Raw genomic sequence first — 21855 nt, 5'->3', positions numbered from 1 at the left:
GCATATATATATATATATATATATATATATATATATATATATATATATATATATATATATATATATATATATATATATATTATATATATATATATATATATATATATATATATATATATATATATATATATATTTGTGATGGGAAAATGTAGGTGTAAGGCAGTCCTCCCTATGGCTGGTGTAAATGCCAATCACATTAGTAAAAAAAAAAAAAAAAAAAATTGACTGCTTGGCTGTTGTCTCCTGTGGTCAAGTAAGAAGGGTGAAACACGCAAAAGAAATCTTATAAACAATGAATCTTTAATTGACTTTAAATATATATAAACAAAGATAATCCTTTGGCTATGTATAGTGCGAATTAAACATAATACAAAGACAAAAAACAATATAAAATAAAATAATGGTTACGTTACTCTATAATGAACAAGACAAAAAATGAGTTAATGGTGCTGAGAATATTGGCTGGCTGAAAATCTCCACTAATACACAGAGCGTATGCTAGATAGAAGTATCAGCCTTGAGAGCACAGAATATTATAAAGCCAACTACTTGTGCACGCTTAGTCATAGGCTATGCAGATGGCGCTGAAGTCGAGTGGAGTTGCTGATTCACCAATGGGAAGGTGCTGGCTGGAAGTGGTAGTTTGGTGATCGACGAGAGTGGTGCGCCGACAGCGAGGGGGTTTGGAGAGCGAGTGTAGGGTACGTATACTTCCTGTAGAAACATATTCTACTATATATATATATACTGCTCTTGAATGTTGTATTATGATGTTATAGACGTACTGAGGTAACATGATGTAGGAAAGAGCAGGCCAAATCTCTCGTGAAAGAGATTATATATATATATATATATATATATATATATATATATATATATATATATATATATGTCGTACCTAGTAGCCAGAACTCACTTCTCAGCCTACTATGCAAGGCCCGATTTGCCTAATAAGCCTAGTTTTCATGAATTAATGTTTTTTCGACAACCTAACCTACCTAACCTAACCTAACCTAACGTTTTCGGCTACCTAACCTAACCTAACCTATAAAGATAGGTTAGGTTAGGTTAGGTAGGGTTGGTTAGGTTCGGTCATATATCTACGTTAATTTTAACTCCAATAAAAAAAAATTGACCTCATACATAATGAAATGGGTAGCTTTATCATTTCATAAGAAAAAAATTTGAGCAAATATATTAATTCAGTAAAACTTGGCTTATTAGGCAAATCGGGCCTCGCATAGTAGGCTGAGAAGTGAGTTCTGGCTACTAGGTACGACATATATATATATATATATATATATATATATATATATATATATATATATATATATATATATATATATATATATATATATTATATACAGAATAAGCAGTACACATACACTTATATATTCTTACGAGTTGTAAATTATGGCAAATGTTATATCTGAATGCAATACCTGTTTCATAGGCAGACTGAGGTGCAGGAGCTCGGCGTACCTGGCGCAGACGTCGTACGGTGCGTGCACCTTCACGAATCTGCAATAAAATAATATTTGTCTCAGTTGCAAGTTTCCCTATAACGTTGGTATAGCCATCCAGACCATGGGTGCCCATCATAAGGGAGGATCTCATAAGGACCCAAATAGCACCCAACATAAAGTTTAACTCTTCTGAGGAAAAAATTATACGTAATATGAAAACATTATTTGGTCAAGTTTTTGGTTTGGAGATGAGTTTCCAATCAGCCAATCAGGCCAATCAAAACCCTTTGGTTTCCAAAGGCCAATCAGCCTCTGGAGGGTTATGAACGACTATCAACCTTCGTAGGGTTATTAAACGATATCAACCTCTGGAGGATTAATAAGGGCCTGTCAATTTCTGCAGAGTTATTAAGGCCTATCAACCACTTGTGGGTTATTAAGCTTTCAACTTTTTTTTTTTTTTTTTTGAGATATATACAAGAGTTGTTACATTCTTGTACAGCCACTAGTATGCGTAGCGTTTCGGGCAGGTCCTTGGAATACGATCCCCTGCCGCGAAGAATCATTTTTTCATCCAAGTACACATTTTACTGTTGCGTTAAACAGAGGCTACAGTTAAGGAATTGCGCCCAGTAAATCCTCCCCGGTCAGGATACGAACCCATGACATAGCGCTCGCGGAACGCCAGGCGAGTGTCTTACCACTACACCACGGAGACTGTGGTTTTAGAAAACTATTAAGGCCTATCATACTTTGGTGGGGTTATTAAAGCCTATCAACCTTTGCAAGGCTATTAACGCCTATCAACTTCTGGAAGATTATTAATGCTTATCGACCTCTGGAATGTTATTAAGTCCTATCAACCTCTGGAGGGCTATTAAGGCTTATCAACCTCTTGAGGTTTATTAATGCTTATCAACCTCCGGAGGGTCATTGAGCTATATGAACCTCTGGATTGGTTATTATGGACTATCAACTTCTGGAGGGTTATTAAGGCCTGTCAATCTCTGGAGGGTTATGAAAGACTATTAATTAACATAAGAAGAAAGACAACTGCAGAAGGCCTGTTGGCCCATACGAGGCAGCTCCTATCTATAACCACCCAATCCCACTCATAAACATGTCCAACCCATGCTTGAAACAATCGAGGGACCCCACCTCCACAATGTTACGCGGCAATTGGTTCCACAAATCAACAACCCTGTTACTGAACCAGTATTTACCCAAGTCTTTCCTAAATCTAAACTTATCCAATTTATACCCATTATTTTGTGTTTTGTCTTGTGTTGATATTTTTAATACCCTATTAATATCCCTCCTGTTATGTCCATTCATCCACTTGTAAACCTCTATCATGTCACCCCTAACTCTTCGCCTTTCCAGTGAATGCAACTTAAGCTTTGTTAATCTTTCTTCATATGAAAGATTTCTAATTTGGGGAATTAACTTAGTCATCCTACGCTGGACACGTTCAAGTGAATTTATATCCATTCTATAATATGGCGATCAAAACTGAACTGCATAATCTAAATGGGGCCTAACTAGAGCAAGATATAGCTTGAGAACCACACCAGGTGTCTTGTTACTAACGCTGCGATTAATAAATCCAAGTGTCCGATTTGCCTTATTACGAACATTTATGCATTGATCCTTTTGTTTTAAATTCTTACTAATCATAACTCCCAGATCCCTTTCGCAATTCGACTTCGCAATCTCAACACCATCTAGCTCGTATCTTGTAACCCTATCATCATTACCTAACCCTAGAACTTTACATTTATCAGCATTAAACTGCATCTGCTAATCCTTCGACCATTTCAAAACCCTATCTAGATCAACTTGAAGTGATAGTGAGTCCTCCTCCGAATAAATTTCCTTACCGATTTTCGTATCATTGGCAAATTTGCAAATGTTGCTACTCAAACCTGAATCTAAATCATTTATATATATTATAAACAACAGAGTCCCAGGACAGAGCCCTGAGGCACCCCACTTACAACATTTTCCCACTCTGACTTGGCTCCATTTATACTAACTCTCTGTTTCCTTTGGTATAGCCATGCCCTAATCCAGCTTAATATAGCACCCCCAATACCATGAGACTCTATCTTTTTAATCAGTCTTTCATGTGGCACTGTATCAAAAGCTTTGCTAAAGTCAAGGTACACAACATCGCAATCCTTACCACTATCAACTGCCTCAACAATGCTAGAATAAAAAGATAACAAATTTGTTAAACATGAACGGCCATTTATAAAACCATGTTGCGACTCAATTATTAATTTATGTTTTTCAAGATGAAGACGAATTTTATTTGCTATTATAGATTCGAGTAACTTTCCCACAATAGACGTTAGGCTAATTGGTCGATAGTTCGACGCAAGTGATCTATCTCCTTTCTTAAAAACTGGTATCACATTAGCAACTTTCCAAAACTCTGGCACTCTGCCTGACTCTATTGATTTATTAAATATGGTTGACAGTGGGTCACAAAGCTCCTCTTTGCATTCTTTAAGCACCCTGGCAAACACTTCATCCGGCCCTGGGGATTTGTTTGGTTTGAGTTTTACTATTTGTTTGAGAACATCCTCCCTGGTAACTGCTAAACTCGTCAACCTGTCCTCGTCCCCACCCACATAGACTTGTTCGGCTGAAGGCATATTGTTAAGTTCCTCTTTAGTAAATACAGATACAAAATATTTATTAAAAATACTACTCATCTCTTCATCACTATCTGTTATTTGACCTGTCTCAGTTTTTAATGGACCTATCCTTTCCCTAGTCTTAGTACGATATAACTGAAAAAACCCTTTAGGATTTGTCTTTGCTTGCCCTGCTATGCGAACTTCATAGTTTCTTTTTGCTTTCCTTATCTCTTTTTTTAACATTTCTAACCAGTTGTACGAATTCCTGTTTTAAAGTGACCTCCCCATTTTTAATCCTTTTGTACCAAGCTCTCTTTTTACCTATAAGGTTCTTCAAATTCTTTGTTATCCACTTTGGGTCATTAGTATTCGATCTATTCAATTTGTATGGTATACTACGTTCCTGTGCTTTGTTTAGAATATTCTTAAATAAGTTATATATTGAATCCACATCGAAATCTCCATTTACGTCACCTATCGCTGGGTTCATGTCTCGCTCCAAGACCGGCTCCCACCCCATACCCAAGACTTTCCAATCAATTTTACCTAAAAAATTTCTTAGGCTATTAAAATCAGCTTTTCGAAAATCTGGCACTTTAACAGGATTTTCTCCTACAGGTCTATTCCATTCTGTGCTAAATCTGATTTCTTTGTGATCACTGTTCCCTAGCTCACTCCCTATTTCGATGTCATTAATTTGTGTTTCCCTGTTAGTTAACACTAAATCTAAAATATTATTTTCCTGTGTTGGTTCCTTAATGTGTTGCGTAAGAAAGCAATCATCAATTAATTCTAAAAAATCTTCTGCTTCACTATTCCCTGTTTTGTTCAACCAGTTTATTCCACTAAAATTAAAGTCACCCATGACGTAAATACTGTTAGATCTAGATGCCCTAGATATTTCATCACATAGATGCTATGCTTCCATTCTGTCTAAATTTGATGGCCTATATATAACTCCTATTATAATATTATTTGCTTTTTCATATAATTCTATCCAAATAGTTTCTGTGTGTGGCTCAGTTTTGATTCCCTCTTTGAGACTACATTTCAAATTGTCCCTAACATATATGGCTACTCCCCCTCCTCGTCTAATATATCTATCTGTGTGAAATAGTTTAAATCCATTTATTTGATATTCAGCTAATAGTTCTCTATTTTCTACATTCATCCACGTTTCGGTAAGTGCAATAATATCTATTTTTTTCTGTGCAGACAAGAGCATTTAATTCGTTAATTTTATTTCTTAGACTTCTACTGTTAGTGTAATATACCTTAAGTGAATTGTTATTTTGAGGCCCTTCTCTTTCCCTGATCATTTTGCCAATTCCTTTCTCCCACAAACACATACTTTTATTATCTCCTTCCTCCAAATCAATTCCCATACCTCTATCTACTAACAGTTTAAACCCAAACAAATACCTCTAACCACTTCTTCCAGCGAGTTCGCAACAGCAACAACCCCAGCTCTCGATAGATGCACCCAATCACGAGCATACATTTCATTTCTTCCATAGAAGTGTTCCCAGTTATCTATGAAAGATATTGCATTTGATTTGCAATATCTTTCCAGCCGGCAATTGACACCAAGTGCCTTTGACATCCATTCATTTCCCACTCCCTTTCTTGGAAGAATGCCACATATGATTGGGATTCCTCCCTTGCTCCTAACTAATTCAATGGCTGTCCTGAATCTCTGTATTAGTTCCTCACTCCTAACTCGTCCAACATCATTACCCCCTGCACTAATACAAATAATGGGTTTGTTTCCATTTCCCGTCATAATATCATTCATGTTTCCAACAATATCACCAATTCCAGCTCCCGGATAGCAAACCCTTAATCTGTTCCCCCTATCTCTGGCACAAAACGTTCTGTCTAAATACCTCACCTGGGAATCTCCCACAACCAAAATTCGCTTCGATTCTCCCTTTTCCTTTCGAGCAGTTTGAGGGACCTGCGCTTCAATGCTCCTCCTTACTTTGACTTTGCCACCTCGTTGAACAACAGGTTCAAAACAGCACTCGTCCTCTAATACGTCAAATGCGTTAAGTCCTTAGGTGTAGGCTATTAGTTGTCGGTTTTGCCAAGGTCTTCTTACGACCCCTGTCTTTCACAACTTGCCAAGACGAGGACTTCTTAATACTGGTCCCGTCAGTCCTTCTTAATGATGTCCCGTCAACACTGGCCTCCTCCTTCGCTTCCTCCCGAAGTCTCAGCCGTCGTACCTCCTCCCGCAGGGAATCCATCTCTGCTCTCAGAGCTCCAACCAGACTCACCAAATCTTTTACTAATCCTTCCATTATTGCAATAATAATGTTATTAGAATCGGAGCTCCAGCTAACACAACCTCTCACTGTGACTGCACCTGACTGAAGAATTATCAAAGACGATCAACCCCTGGTGGATTGTTAAGGTCAGTCAATTTTTTAAGGTTATTAAGGACTAAAAACCCTCTAGAAAACCTTAAAGGCCTGTAAACCTCTGGAGGGGTGATAAGGCCATCTAACCTCTGTTGGGTTATTAAGGCCTGCCAACCTCTGGAGTGATATTAAGGCCTGTCAATCTGTAGAAGGTTATTAATGCTTGCCAGCCTCTGACAAGGCTTGATGTATTATTGAGAAATGAGTTGAGGTATAATTGACTTATATGACGAATCTATTACGCCTGTCAACCTGTTGTGGGTTATTATGGCCTGTCAACCTCTGCAGGGTTATTGAGGCCTGTCAACCTCTTCGAGGGTTATTATGGCCTGTCAAGCTCTGCAGGGTTATTGAGGCCTGTCAACCTCTTGGAGGGTTATTATGGCCTGTCACCCTGTGGTGGGTTATTATGCCCTGTCAACCTCTTGGAGGGTTATTAAGGCCTGTCAACCTCTTCGAGGGTTATTATGGCCTGTCAACTTCTTTAAGGGTTATTATGGCCTATCAAACTCTGGAAGGTTATTAAAACCAATCACCTTCTTTTAGGTTATTAAGGCCTATCAACATCAAGAGGGTTCTTAAGGTCAATCAAGCTCTTGATGGTTATTAAGACTTTTCAACCTCTAGATGGTTATTAAGGTCATCAAACGAGCTTACTGACCAGCCAGCATGGATATTTTATTACCATACATAGTCCAAAACTAAAATAAATTCTTATTGTATATACACCCATTTGCTGGGTATACCTCTCAGTGTATAAACATAAAAAAATGGGAAGACCTGTTAGTGTATATACACCAAGAAGATGGGAACACCTGTCAGTGTATATACACCAAGAAGATGGGAACATCTGTCAGTGTATATTCACCAAGAAGATGGGAACATCTGTCAGTGTATATTCACCAAGAATATACTTTAATATAAATTGTTGACTTTTTGACGTGTAGTGCTTCGCAGATGTCAAGCCGCCTGCTATCGCTGTATCTATCGATGATTTCTGTGTTGTTTGTTAAAACTTCTCTGGTGATGGTCTGGTTGTGGGAAGAGATTATATGTTACTTAATGGAGCCCTGTTGCTTATGCATTGTAAATCGCCTGGAAAGAGATGTTGTCTTGCCTATATACTGAGTTCTTTGGGGCTTACAGTCCCCAAGTGGACATTCGAAGGCATAGACGACGTTGGTCTCTTTTAAAGCATTCTGCTATGTGTCTGAAGAGTTTTTCATGAGTAGGTTGGCCGTTTTTTTGGTTTTATAGTAAATGGTCAATTGTATCTTCTAATTTTTGTCTGTAGGGATAACGTTCCTATTAACAATATCTTTCAGGACCCTTTCCTCCGTTTTATGAGCTGTGGAAAAGAGGTTCCTGTAAAATAGTCAATAAGGGGGTACAGGTGTTGTGTTAGTTGACTCTTCAGAGGTTGCATGGCGTTTTGCCTTCCTTTTATTGATGTCTTCAACGAAACCATTGGAGAAGCCGTTGTTGACTAGGACCTGCCTTACCCTACAGAGTTCTTCATCGACTTGCTTCCATCCTGAGCTGTGGCTGAGAGCACGGTCGACGTAAGCATTGCCAACACTTCTCTTGTACCTGTCTGGGCAGTCACTGTTTTTTTGCATCTATAAAACCCAAGATGCAAGAAGATTACAAATTCTTGAAGCAAATCACCTAAGAATAGAACAACCTACCATCAACAGCCAAATCACGGAACTATTTACTCTACCCACCATGAGAGTAAGGACAAGACCTTACCATAACCAGAACATAACGATGCCAACACAGAAGATACTTTTCAACATAACAGGCCAATTACACCTGATTAATCTCTGTATAATAGGAGCTGCCTCGTATGGGCCAATGGGCCTTCTGCAGTTACCTTTAAGAACATAAGAACATAAAAACATAAGAACAAAGGTAACTGCAGAAGGCCTATAGGCCCATACGAGGCAGCTCCTATCTATAACCACCCAATCCCACTCATAAACATGTCCAACCCACGCTTGAAACAATCGAGGGACCCCACCTCCACCACGTTACGCGGCAATTGGTTCCACAAATCAACAACCCTGTTACTGAACCAGTATTTACCCAAGTCTTTCCTAAATCTAAACTTATCCAATTTATACCCATTATTTTGTGTTTTGTCTTGTGTTGATATTTTTAATACCCTATTAATATCCCTCCTGTTATGTCCATTCATCCACTTGTAAACCTCTATCATGTCACCCCTAACTCTTCGCCTTTCCAGTGAATGCAACTTAAGCTTTGTTAATCTTTCTTCATATGAAAGATTTCTAATTTGGGGAATTAACTTAGTCATCCTACGTTGGACACGTTCAAGTGAATTTATATCCATTCTATAATACGGCGACCAAAACTGAACTGCATAATCTAAATGGGGCCTAACCAGAGCAAGATATAGCTTAAGAACCACACCAGGTGTCTTGCTACTAACGCTTTGATTAATAAATCCCAGTGTCCACATGAGAGCATGTGGCTGAGAGCACATGCTCTCAGCCACAGCTCAGAATGGAAGCAAGTCGACGAAGAACTCTGTAGGGTAAGGCAGGTCCTAGTCAACAACGGCTTCTCCAATGGTTTCGTCGAAGACATCATAAGAAGGAAAGTGAAACGCCATGCAACCTCTGAAGAGACAACTAACACAACACCTATACCCCCTGTTAGACTATTTTACAGGAACTTCTTTTCCACAGCTCATAAAACGGAGGAAAGGGTCCTGAAAGATATTGTTAATAGAAACGTTATCCCTACAGACAAAAATCACAGGATACAACTGACGATTTACTATAAAACCAGAAAAACGGCCAGCCTACTCATGAGAAACTCTCCAGACACAAAGCAGAACGCTTTAAAAGAGACCAACGTCGTCTATGCCTTCAAATGCCCTCTTGGAGACTGTAAGCTCCAAAAAACCCAGTATATAGGCAAGCCAACAACATCTCTTTCTAGGCGTTTAAGGATGCATAAGCAACAGGGCTCCATTAAGGAACATATAATCTCTTCCCACAACCAAACCATCGCCAGAGAAATCCTAGTAAACAACACAGAAATCATCGATAGATACAGCGATAGCAGGGGGCTTGACGTTTGCGAGGCACTACACATTAAGAAGTCAACACCAGCAATCAACAGCCAATTAATGCACAACTATATTCTACCCACCTCAAGACTCCGCTCCAATATAGAAGCATCAAGAAATATGGACCAATAGGCTTTCTACAATCACTTCTATTCAATACCCATTGTTTCGTGTTCTGTCTTGTGTTGATGAAATTAATACCCTATTAAATACCACCTCACCCCATCCACCTCACTCAAATGTAGATATAAACAAATCGGAGATGTGTAAGTTCTATTCAGTTGTGTATGTGTAAACTAAAAGTCTTTGAAAATGTAATAAGTTTTACGAAATGCGCTCAAGTGTCGCGTCAGACTAGAAATAAAAATGAATTTTGGAGAATTGATTTTTGAATTACCACCAACAGTGAAAAGAAATGTACGAAAGATTGAGAAAATTCGTGTTAGAATTATTAATCTTACTTTTTCGGTCATATTTAATAATATATATATATATATATATATATATATATATATATATATATATATATATATATATATATATATATATATGTATATATATATATATATATATATATATATATATATATATATATATATATATATATATATATATATATATATATATATTATTAAATATGACCGAAAAAGTAAGATTAATAATTCTAACACGAATTTTCTCAATCTTTCGTACATTACGCTTCACTGTTGGAGGTAAATCAAAAATCACTTCTCCAAAATTCATTTTTATTTCTAGTCTGACGCGACACGGGCGCGTTTCGTAAAACTTATTATATTTTCAAAGACTTCACAAATACACAACTGATTAGAACTTGCGTTTCTCTGATTTTATATCTACATTTGAGTGAGGTGGGAAGGGTGATGTGGCATTAACACAAGACAGAACAATAGGGGATATTAATAGGGTATTAAAAGTATCAACACAAGACAGAACAGAAACAATGGGTATTGAATAGAAGTGTTTGTAGAAAGCCTATTGGTCCATATTTCTTGATGCTTCTATATTGGAGCGGAGTCTTGAGGTGGGTAGAATATAGTTGTGCAATAATTGGCTGTTGATTGCTGGTGTTGACTTCTTGATGTGTAGTGCCTCGCAAACGTCAAGCCGCCTGCTATCGCTGTATCTATCGATGATTTCTGTGTTGTTTACTAGGATTTCTCTGGCGATGGTTTGGTTATGGGAAGAGATTATATGTTCCTTAATGGAGCCCTGTTGCTTATGCATCGTTAAACGCCTAGAAAGAGATGTTGTTGTCTTGCCTATATACTGGGTTTTTTGGAGCTTACAGTCCCCAAGTGGGCATTTGAAGGCATAGACGACGTTAGTCTCTTTTAAAGCGTTCTGTTTTGTGTCTGGAGAGTTTCTCATGAGTAGGCTGGCCGTTTTTCTGGTTTTATAGTAAATCGTCAGTTGTATCCTCTGATTTTTGTCTGTAGGGATAACGTTTCTATTAACAATATCTTTCAGGACCCTTTCCTCCGTTTTATGAGCTGTGGAAAAGAAGTTCCTGTAAAATAGTCTAATAGGGGGTATAGGTGTTGTGTTAGTTGTCTCTTCGGAGGTTGCATGGCTTTTCACTTTCCTTCTTATGATGTCTTCGATGAAACCATTGGAGAAGCCGTTATTGACTAGGACCTGCCTTACCCTACAGAGTTCTTCGTCGACTTGCTTCCATTCTGAGCTGTGGCTGAGAGCACGGTCGACGTATGCGTTAACAACACTCCTCTTGTACCTGTCAGGGCAGTCGCTGTTGGCATTTAGGCACATTCCTATGTTTGTTTCCTTAGTGTAGACTGCAGTGTGGAAACCTCCGCCCTTTTCCATGACTGTTACATCTAGAAAAGGCAGCTTCCCATCTTTTTCCGTCTCGTAAGTGAAACGCAGCACGGAACTCTGCTCAAATGCCTCCTTCAGCTCCTGCAGATGTCTGACATCAGGTACCTGTGTAAAAATGTCGTCAACATACCTGCAGTATATGGCCGGTTTCAAGTTCATGTCGACTAAGACTTTTTGCTCGATGATACCCATGTAGAAGTTTGCAAACAGGACACCTAGGGGAGAACCCATGGCGACCCCATCTACTTGCTTATACATGTGCCCATCCGGGCTCAAGAAGGGTGCCTCTTTAGTACAAGCTTGGAGTAGTTTCCTCAGAATACTTTCTGGCATGTCAAGAGGAGTACAGGCTGGATCACGATACACTCTGTCGGCTATCATTCCGATTGTCTCGTCCACAGGTACGTTGGTAAACAGCGATTCTACGTCCAACGAGGCTCTTATCCCTGTGGCCCGTGCGCCCCGCAGTAAGTCCACAAATTCCTTTGGAGACTTCAGGCTGAAGGCGCAAGGAACATAAGGAGTCAGCAGGCCGTTGAGTCGCTTCGCCAGTCTGTACGTGGGTGTGGGTATCTGGCTAATGATTGGCCGAAGTGGGTTTCCAGGCTTGTGCGTCTTGACATTTCCATACGCATATCCAGGTTTATATTCCCCAATGATCTTTGACAGGTGGAGTCCGGATTTCTTGGCGTTCACAGTTTCGATCAGTTTGTTGACCTTTGCTTCTAATTCGGCTGTAGTGTCCTTCGTTACCCTTTGGTACTTAGTTTGGTCAGAGAGTATGATGTTCATTTTCGCCAGATATTCGTCTTTTTTAAGAATGACATATATTGGCGACTTGTCACCTCTCCTGACAACTATCTCCTTGTTCTCACGAAGGCTTTTAGCTGCCGCTTTAAGCTCGGGGGACAGTATGGTGCTTGTGTAATTGCCTCGATTCTTTCCTCCTTCTGCAATAAGTTCTGCTTGTAAGGTATCTTTGGTAGTGACCTTCTTTTGTGTCTCGAGGTCGAATATGTCGTCCAACAGAATTTCCAACTCTACTTTCCGGGCCATCTCACTCGGTCTGGACATAACAAGACAGTTTATGCCCAGATTTAGAAGAGTGACTTGGTCCTCAGTGAGGTTAATTCCTGCAAGGTTCAGGAAGCCATCTCTTGGTCGTGGAATTGCCATAGGTCCTCCATATAATGTTGTTAGTTTCTTGATAATCCTTGTTTCAGTGCTGAGGTGATGTTGGTTTTCCTGAACCTTGCAGGAATTAACCTCACTGAGGACCAAGTCACTCTCCTAAATCTGGGCATAAACTGTCATGTTATGTCCAGACCGAGTGAGATGGCCCGGAAAGTAGAGTTGGAAATTCTGTTGGACGACATATTCGACCTCGAGACACAAAAGAAGGTCACTACCAAAGATACCTTACAAGCAGAACTTATTGCAGAAGGAGGAAAGAATCGAGGCAACTACAGAAGCACCATACTGTCCCCCGAGCTTAAAGCGGCAGCTAAAAGCCTTCGTGAGAACAAGGAGATAGTTGTCAGGAGAGGTGACAAGTCGCCAATATATGTCATTCTTAAAAAAGACGAATATCTGGCGAAAATGAACATCATACTCTCTGACCAAACTAAGTTCCAAAGGGTAACGAAGGACACTACAGCCGAATTAAAAGCAAAGGTCAACAAACTGATCGAAACTGTGAACGCCAAGAAATCCGGACTCCACCTGCCAAAGATCATTGGGGAATATAAACCTGGATATGCGTATGGAAATGTCAAGACGCACAAGCCTGGAAACCCACTTCGGCCAATCATTAGCCAGATACCCACACCCACGTACAGACTGGCGAAGCGACTCAACGGCCTGCTGACTCCTTATGTTCCTTGCGCCTTCAGCCTGAAGTCTCCAAAGGAATTTGTTGACTTACTGCGGGGCACACGGGCCACAGGGATAAGAGCCTCGTTGGACGTAGAATCGCTGTTTACCAACGTACCTGTGGACGAGACAATCGGAATGATAGCCGACAGAGTGTATCGTGATCCAGCCTGTACTCCTCTTGACATGCCAGAAAATATTCTGAGGAAACTACTCCAAGCTTGTACTAAAGAGGCACCCTTCTTGAGCCCGGATGGGCACATGTATAAGCAAGTAGATGGGGTCGCCATGGGTTCTCCCCTAGGTGTCCTGTTTGCAAACTTCTACATGGGTACCATTGAGCAAAAAGTCTTAGTCGACATGAACTTGAAACCGGCCATATACTGCAGGTATGTTGACGACATTTTTACACAGGTACCCGATGTCAGAAATCTGCAGGAGCTGAAGGAGGCATTTGAGCAGAGTTCCGTGCTGCGTTTCACTTACGAGATGGAAAAGGATGAGAAGCTGCCCTTTCTAGATGTAACAGTCATGGAAAAGGGCGGAGGTTTCCACACTGCAGTCTACACTAAGGAAACAAACATAGGAATGTGCCTAAATGCCAACAGCGACTGCCCTGACAGGTACAAGAGGAGTGTTGTTAACGCATATGTCGACCGTGCTCTCAGCCACAGCTCAGAATGGAAGCAAGTCGACGAAGAACTCTGTAGGGTAAGGCAGGTCCTAGTCAATAACGGCTTCTCCAATGGTTTCATCGAAGACATCATAAGAAGGAAAGTGAAAAGCCATGCAACCTCTGAAGAGACAACTAACACAACACCTATACCCCCTATTAGACTATTTTACAGGAACTTCTTTTCCACAGCTCATAAAACAGAGGAAAGGGTCCTGAAAGATATTGTTAATAGAAACGTTATCCCTACAGACAAAAATCAGAGGATACAACTGACGATTTACTATAAAACCAGAAAAACGGCCAGCCTTCTCATGAGAAACTCTCCAGACACAAAACAGAACGCTTTAAAAGAGACTAACGTCGTCTATGCCTTCAAATGCCCACTTGGGGACTGTAAGCTCCAAAAAACCCAGTATATAGGCAAGACAACAACATCTCTTTCAAGGCGTTTAACGATGCATAAGCAACAGGGCTCCATTAAGGAACATATAATCTCTTCCCACAACCAAACCATCGCCAGAGAAATCCTAGTAAACAACACAGAAATCATCGATAGATACAGCGATAGCAGGCGGCTTGACGTTTGCGAGGCACTACACATCAAGAAGTCAACACCAGCAATCAACAGCCAATTATTGCACAACTATATTCTACCCACCTCAAGACTCCGCTCCAATATAGAAGCATCAAGAAATATGGACCAATAGGCTTTCTACAAACACTTCTATTCAATACCCATTGTTTGTGTTCTGTCTTGTGTTGATACTTTTAATACCCTATTAATATCCCCTATTGTTCTGTCTTGTGTTAATGCCACATCACCCCTCCCACCTCACTCAAATGTAGATATAAAATCGGAGATACGTATGTTCAGTTGTGTATTTGTGAACTAAAGTCTTTGAAAATGTAATAAGTTTTACGAAACGCGCCCGTGTCGCGTCAGACTAGAAATAAAAATGAATTTTGGAGAATTGATTTTTAATTTACCTCCAACAGTGAAGCGTAATGTACGAAAGATTGAGAAAATTCGTGTTAGAATTATTAATCTTACTTTTTCGGTCATATTTAATAATATATGTCTACAGGAAAGACTGCTACCAAAATATACTAATATATATATATATATATATATATATATATATATATATATATATATATATATATATATATATATATATATATATATATATATATATATATATATAATATATATATATATGTCGTACCTAGTAGCCAGAACGCACTTCTCAGCCTACTATACAAGGCCCGAATTGCCTAATAAGCCAAGTTTTCATGAATTAATGTTTTTTCGACTACCTAACCTACCTAATCTAACCTAACCTAACTTTTTCGGCTACCTAACCTAACCTATAAAGATAGGTTAGGTTAGGTTAGGTTCGGTCATATATCTACGTTAATTTTAGCTTCAATAAAAAAAAATTGACATCATACATAATGAAATAGGTAGCTTTATCATTTCATAAGAAAATAATTGGAGAAAATATATTAATTCAGGAAAACTTGGCTTATTAGGCAAATCGGGCCTTGCATAGTAGGCTGAGAAGTGCGTTCTGGCTACTAGGTCAGCCAGAACTTTGTGTATGGCGAGGCAGGTACAGTGTATGGGTGAGGGTGAGGGGAGGGTCGCCACCGTCTCAGTGCCGCCACCCACCAGGCCCCTGGGGGGGTATAGGAGGGAGGGGGGAGTGATGGGGGGAGGCTCTCGAGCTGCCTACAGTGATGTTAGTGGAAAGTTAGTGCGTTCATAAGCAAATCGGTGAGTGTAGTGTTAAAAACAAAGTGCACTAGTGATTTCCCCGAGTGTTGATAGTGTGTAACAAGTGTGACGACGGCCTCCCTCGCTTGCCCCCCCTCCACCACCCCCGGCCGCCATCTTCTCCCACCCCACTACCTGCGCACGACCCAGCCAGCCGCCCATCAACACACAGCTTACCCACACACGGTGCCCAGGACATGCCCAACTCCCCCAGGAGGTAATGCTTGCCGTGTTACTCTCCACCTGGGAAGTAGAGGGTGCACTCAGGGGGCAGCCAGGCGTCATCACATCTAGGCATGGCACATGTCGCACCTGACACAGCCTCTTTCCAGCCAAGAAGATGACCACCCAAGAGGAAACTGTCAAGTGTGTGACAGACGGTATCGTCTCAATTCAAATGGAACTGTCCGCTATCATTCTGCCAATTCAGATGGTTGTCTAGGGTCTAGGCGCCTGCCCCGGGGCAGTGACGATGGACAACCTGCTGCAGGAGCGAGGAACAATACCTCCCTCAACTTCATTTCAGCAGATAATCTGCTTGAAGCAGTCAAAGCGACGTCCACCTGGATCTTGCCCCACATCCCCAAGGTTGCCCGTCATCAAGCAGCAGCCAAACTCACCAGTCTGCTGACAAAGGTCAACAATGCTCCCAGAACCTCTGGATCGTGGCACAATCTCCTTCTATTTGGGAATGCATGCCTAGCATTACCGCCCAGGAGAGACAAGTCATTAGCAACCTCTGTAATCAGGGCACTTAATGAATTCCCCAGAGCAGACAACCTGGTCCGCCTCCCAGGTTGTCGTGCCAAGAACACCAGCCGCAGGACGACCAACAATAACTCATCTGAGAACCACAAAATGAGAGCACAGATCACCAGGAAAATAGAAGAGGGCAATACCACAGGTGCCATCAGAATCATGACCAGCGATGACACTATTGCCCCCAGGAACACCACGACAGCAGAGGCTCTTCAAGACAAACACCCACCCAGAGCCCCAGACAGCAGCAGGGATCCCCAGGAAAACAATGCTGTCATAGAACCCTTGACTGTTCGAGAATCTGAGGTGTACAAAGCAGCCATGTCTTTCCCAACAGGTTCAGCAGGGGGCTTTACAGGGCTAAGACCCCAGCACATCAAACAAATGCTGAACCCGGTGCTTGGAGATGCTGCAAAGGACCTTCTAGTGGAACTTACCAGATTCTCCAACATGTGTTTGGCTGGCGGCATCCCTGAGGCCATCAGGCCTGTCTTTTATGGAGCAGCACTCTGTGCTCTAAAGAAGAAGGATAGGGGTATCAGGCCCATTGCCGTTGGCAACACCCTCCGACGCCTCGTAGCTAAGGCTGCAGTGAGATCTATCAGCCAGGAAGCAGCCACCTTGCTGAAACCTCATCAGCTCGGGTTTGGGATCCCCCTTGGTTGTGAAGCTGCAGCACATGCAGCGCGGGCTTACATTGCTGATCTCCCGGACCAGAAGGCACTAGTAAAGCTTGACTTAAAAAATGCCTTCAATCAAGTCAGACGAGACGCTGTCCTCAGGGCTGTACACAACCATTTCCGTCCCCTTTACCTATTCATCCGATCGTGCTACAGTGGGGACTCTAAGCTTCTTTTTGGGGAGCATGAAATAAACTCCTGTGAAGGTGTCCAACAAGGTGACCCCTTAGCCCCCCTCCTTTTCTGCCTAGCTATCAAAGAGGTCACTGATAGTCTGACAAGCGAGCTAAACATCTGGTACCTGGATGATGGCACTCTAGCTGGAACTCCGGAAACCATTTTGGAGGATATAAGGAAAATCCAGGAGCAGGGAGCAGCCTTAGGCCTCATTCTCAATGCATCCAAATGTGAAATAATCTCCCTCAACCCAGACATCACTGGGCAAATACAAAATGTTCTTCCAGACATTCTCGTTGTCGAGCCACCGGACTGCACTCTCCTGGGTGCCCCCATTGGCCCACGAGCAATTGAGGAGGTCCTGGCTGCAAAAATCACTGACCTAAAGAGAATGCTGGACAGGATTGACAAGATTGATGCCCATGATGCTCTCTTTCTCCTCACAAGATGCCTGTCTCTCCCTAAGTTGACCTACTTTCTGAGATGTTCTCCATCCTACAGCAGCCCTAAGTTAAATTTGTATGACACCCTTCTGAGGTTCATGCTGGTGAAAGTCCTGAACCTGCCATTGGACGACTCTCAGTGGGAGCAAGCAACCCTTGCTGTAAGACTCGGCGGCCTTGGTGTCCGCACAGCCTCCCAAATTGCTCTACCAGCCTTCCTTTCCTCCTCCCATGCATCGCACGACCTCGTCAGAGATATTTTACCTGCAACCCTGAGAGATTCAGCAGGAATACACGATCCTGCTTTCACTGAATGTTCAAATCAGTGGGATGTTCTTGCAGCCCCAGCAACCATTATAGAGCCAACAAAACAACACAAACAGTCCGGCTGGGACCACCCTCTAGTGGAAAAAGTAGCTGATGCCATGCTCAGTGTCGCAACATCAGACAAGGAGAAAGCCCGCCTCAGAGCAGTGCATGCCCCCCATGCAGGAGACTTCCTCCTGGCAGTACCCATGTCAACAATGGGCACGCGCCTAGATCCAGAATCCCTTCGTGTAGCAGTGGCCCTCCGCCTTGGTGCCCCAATTCACACTGAATACAAGTGTATTTGCAGCAGGGTGGAAGCAGACCAATACGGACTGCATGGGTTGCATTGCGGAAGCACAAAGGGCTGGCATGCAAGACACAACGAGGTCAATGACATCGTCAAGAGAAGCCTCGTCTCAGCTAGGTGCCCAGTGGAGAGAGAACCTCGCATCCTAGGGGTCCAAAACCCGGATTTCCCCGCACTTCGCCCTGATGGCATCACCATATACCCATGGAAGGAGGGTAGACAGTTGGTGTGGGACTACACATGTGTATTCACCCTGGCTGACACGTATGTACACTTCGGAGCTGATCAAGCAGGTAGGGAGGCCAACCACAGGGAAAAAGCTAAATCACTCAAGTACAGGCGACTGGAAGGTCAATACCTCTTTGTTCCTATAGCGTCTGAGACGCAAGGCCCCTGGGGCAAGAGTGCCTTGGGATTTCTCAAGGAATTGGGTTCCAAGCTCATTGACGTCACCAGAGACCCAAGGGCTTCCAGTTTTTTGTTTCAGCGTCTCCGAGTGGCGATCCAGAGGGGAAATGCTTGCTGCGTCCTCGGTTCCTGTCCAGAAGCGGAGGAGCTTCAAGAGATCTATAACCTTTAGGCATTTGTCTTGTATGTTTTGTAACCTTTAAATACACAATAAAGGAAAAAAAAAAGGAAGGGGGTGTTAGGAGAAAAGCACACAGAAACTGTATTGGAGGGGACCTACATATGACCGGACAAAAGAGGATGGTAGCCAAGGCTATTTCCATCCCCCCGCCGGCACTCGGTTGGTAATCTTGGGCATGGTATTTTGTCAAATCACCTTATTCTTTGAGGCACACATGAAGAACACAAATGCAAACAAGCCTGAATGGTCCCCAGGACTATATGCAACTGAAAACTCACACCCCAGAAGTGACTCGAACCCATACTGCCAGGAGCACTCTGCTGGCGTACAGGATCCCTTAACTGCTCGACCAATACGACCGGACAAAAGAGGATGGTAGCCGAGGCTATTTCCATCCCCCCGCCGGCACTCGGTTGGTAATCTTGGGCATGGTATTTTATCAAATCACCTCATTCTTTGGGGCACATGTGAGTAACACCCACATACAGACTGGCGAAGCGACTCAATGGCTTGCTGACTCCTTATGTCCCTTGCGCCTTCAGCCTGAAGTCTCCAAAGGAATTTGTTGACTTACTGCGGGGAACACGGGCCACAGGGATAAGAGCCTCGTTGGACGTAGAATCACTGTTTACCAACGTACCTGTGGATGAAACAATCGGGATGATAGTGGACAGAGTGTATCGTGATCCGGCCTGTACTCCTCTTGACATACCAGAAAACATTCTAAGGAAACTACTCCAAGCTTGTACTAAAGAGGCACCCTTCTTGAGCCCGGATGGGCACATGTATAAGCAAGTAGATGGGGTCGCCATGGGTTCTCCCATAGGTGTCCTGTTTGCAAACTTCTACATGGGTACCATCGAGCAAAAAGTCTTAGTCGACATGAACTAGAAACCGGCCATATACTGCAGGTATGTTGACAACATTTTTACACAGGTACCTGATGTCAGACATCTGCAGGAGCTGAAGGAGGCATTTGAGCGGAATTCTGTGTTGCGTTTCACTTACGAGATGGAGAAGGATGGGAAGCTGCCCTTTCTAGGTGTAACAGTCATGGAAAGGAGTGGAGGTTTCCACACTGCAGTCTACACTAAAGAAACAAACATAGGAATGTGCCTCATTGCCAACAGTGACTTCCCAGACAGGTACAAGAGGAGTGTTGTTAACGCTTATGTCGACCGTGCTCTCAACCACAGCTCAAGATGGAAGCAAGTCGATGAAGAACTCTGTAGGGTAAGGCTGTAGGGATGACGTTCCTATCAACAATATCTTTCAGGACCCTTTCCTCCATTTTATGAGCCGTCGAAAAGAAGTTCCTGTAAAATAGTCTAATTGGGGATACAAGTGTTGTGTTGGTTGACTCTTCAGGCGTTGCATGGCGTTTTACCTTTCATTTTATGATGTCTTCAACGAAACCGTTAGAGAAGCCATTGTTGACTAGAACTTGCCTTACCCTACAGAGTTCTTCATTGACTTCTTTCCATCCTGAGCTGTAGGCTTAGAGCACGGTCGACGTAAGCATTGACAACACTCCTCTTGTACCTGTCTGGGCAGTCACTATTGGCATTGAGGCACAATCCTATGTTTGTTTCTTTGGTGTAGACTGCCGTATGGAAGCCTCCGCTCCTATCCATGACTGTTACATCCAGAAAGGGCAGCTTCCCATTGTTCTCCATCTCATATGTGAAACTCAACACATAATTCTGCTCAAATCCCTCCTTCAGCTGCTTCAGACATCTGGCATCAGGTACCTGTGTAAAAATGTCGTCAACATATCTGCAGTATATGGCGGGTTTCAAGCCCATGTCAACTAAGACCCTCGGCTCGATGGTGCCCATGTAGAAGTTCGCAAACAGGACACCTAGGAAAGAACTCATGTCGACCCCATCTACTTGCTTATACATGTGGCCATCTGGGCTCACAAAGGGTGCCGCTTTAGTACAGGCTTGGAGTAGTTTCCTCAGTATGCTTTCTGGCATGTCAAGAGAAGTGCAAGCCGGGTCACGATACACTCTGTCTGCTATCATCCCGATTGTCTCGTCCGATTTAAGTAGGATCTTTGGAACACATTTGTCTCACTAATTCATTGTAAATATTTACTATTTTATGCTATAATTATCCATGTGTGGGCCTGTGTGTGGGTGCTGCATCGGATGGGCCAATAGGCCCTCTGCAGTGTCCACGTACTGTACCTCACCTCACTCCACCATTCTCTCCTGCCTATTTATGTCCAGTACTCGACCTGTAAAACCACTCCTTCTGAAAATATATTAATATACAAAAGTACTTAAGGAAATTCTTTTTTCAATTTTCCTCCGTGGTCTGACACTGTCACATTTTTAATCACTTGTTTATTTTCGTGATATACACACATGTATATAGTAGGCATCCTTCAGTCTCGGGAGACTATGGAGTTGCACCCTAGTTGTCAATCCTGGTGCAGCGTCTGGTGTGACTGATGAGGCCAATCCGAGAGTGGCAGTCCATCCCACACCGAGCACAAACGAAATCCGATTCTGGTCTGTCTTCCTTGCTGCCGGCTTTCCTTCTCTGTCTCTTTGCCTCCGATTCCTTGGCAAGTGACTCCTCGAACTTGGAGAGACCTCTTTGAAGAGACTGGCCCCAGGCTGAACGGTCTGCAGCCAGTGTCTCCCATATAGCAAGATCGACGTCCATGGCTTTCAGGTCCCTCTTGCATACGTCTTTGTACCGTAGCTGGGGCTTGCCTGTTGGATGCTTTCCCTACACCAGCTTTCCGTACAGGAGTTCCTTGGG

The 21855-nt window shown here is 42.4% G+C and overlaps 1 protein-coding gene across 9 annotated transcripts in view; it reads right to left on the bottom strand.

Annotated features, from left to right (window-relative positions):
• LOC123760100 (anoctamin-1) overlaps positions 1 to 21855 on the bottom strand; it is a 320419-nt gene that overhangs the window by 237583 nt on the left and 60981 nt on the right. For 5 of the 9 annotated variants that reach the window (XM_069325474.1, XM_069325475.1, XM_069325476.1 and 2 more), the window contains 2 exons: positions 1443 to 1521; positions 613 to 714 (listed from right to left, as the gene is read on the bottom strand). In XM_069325474.1, the coding sequence (XP_069181575.1) occupies positions 613 to 714; positions 1443 to 1521 (181 nt within the window). Of the gene's footprint in view, positions 1 to 549; positions 715 to 1442; positions 1522 to 21855 lie in introns of all 9 variants that reach the window. The other 4 variants (XM_069325478.1, XM_069325480.1, XM_069325482.1 and 1 more) reach the window with 2 other exon arrangements.

The sequence above is a fragment of the Procambarus clarkii genome, chromosome 16 (genome assembly GCF_040958095.1).
Source record: "Procambarus clarkii isolate CNS0578487 chromosome 16, FALCON_Pclarkii_2.0, whole genome shotgun sequence".
NCBI classification, from domain to species: domain Eukaryota; kingdom Metazoa; phylum Arthropoda; class Malacostraca; order Decapoda; family Cambaridae; genus Procambarus; species Procambarus clarkii.
This window is presented reverse-complemented; position numbering and strand designations above follow the sequence as displayed.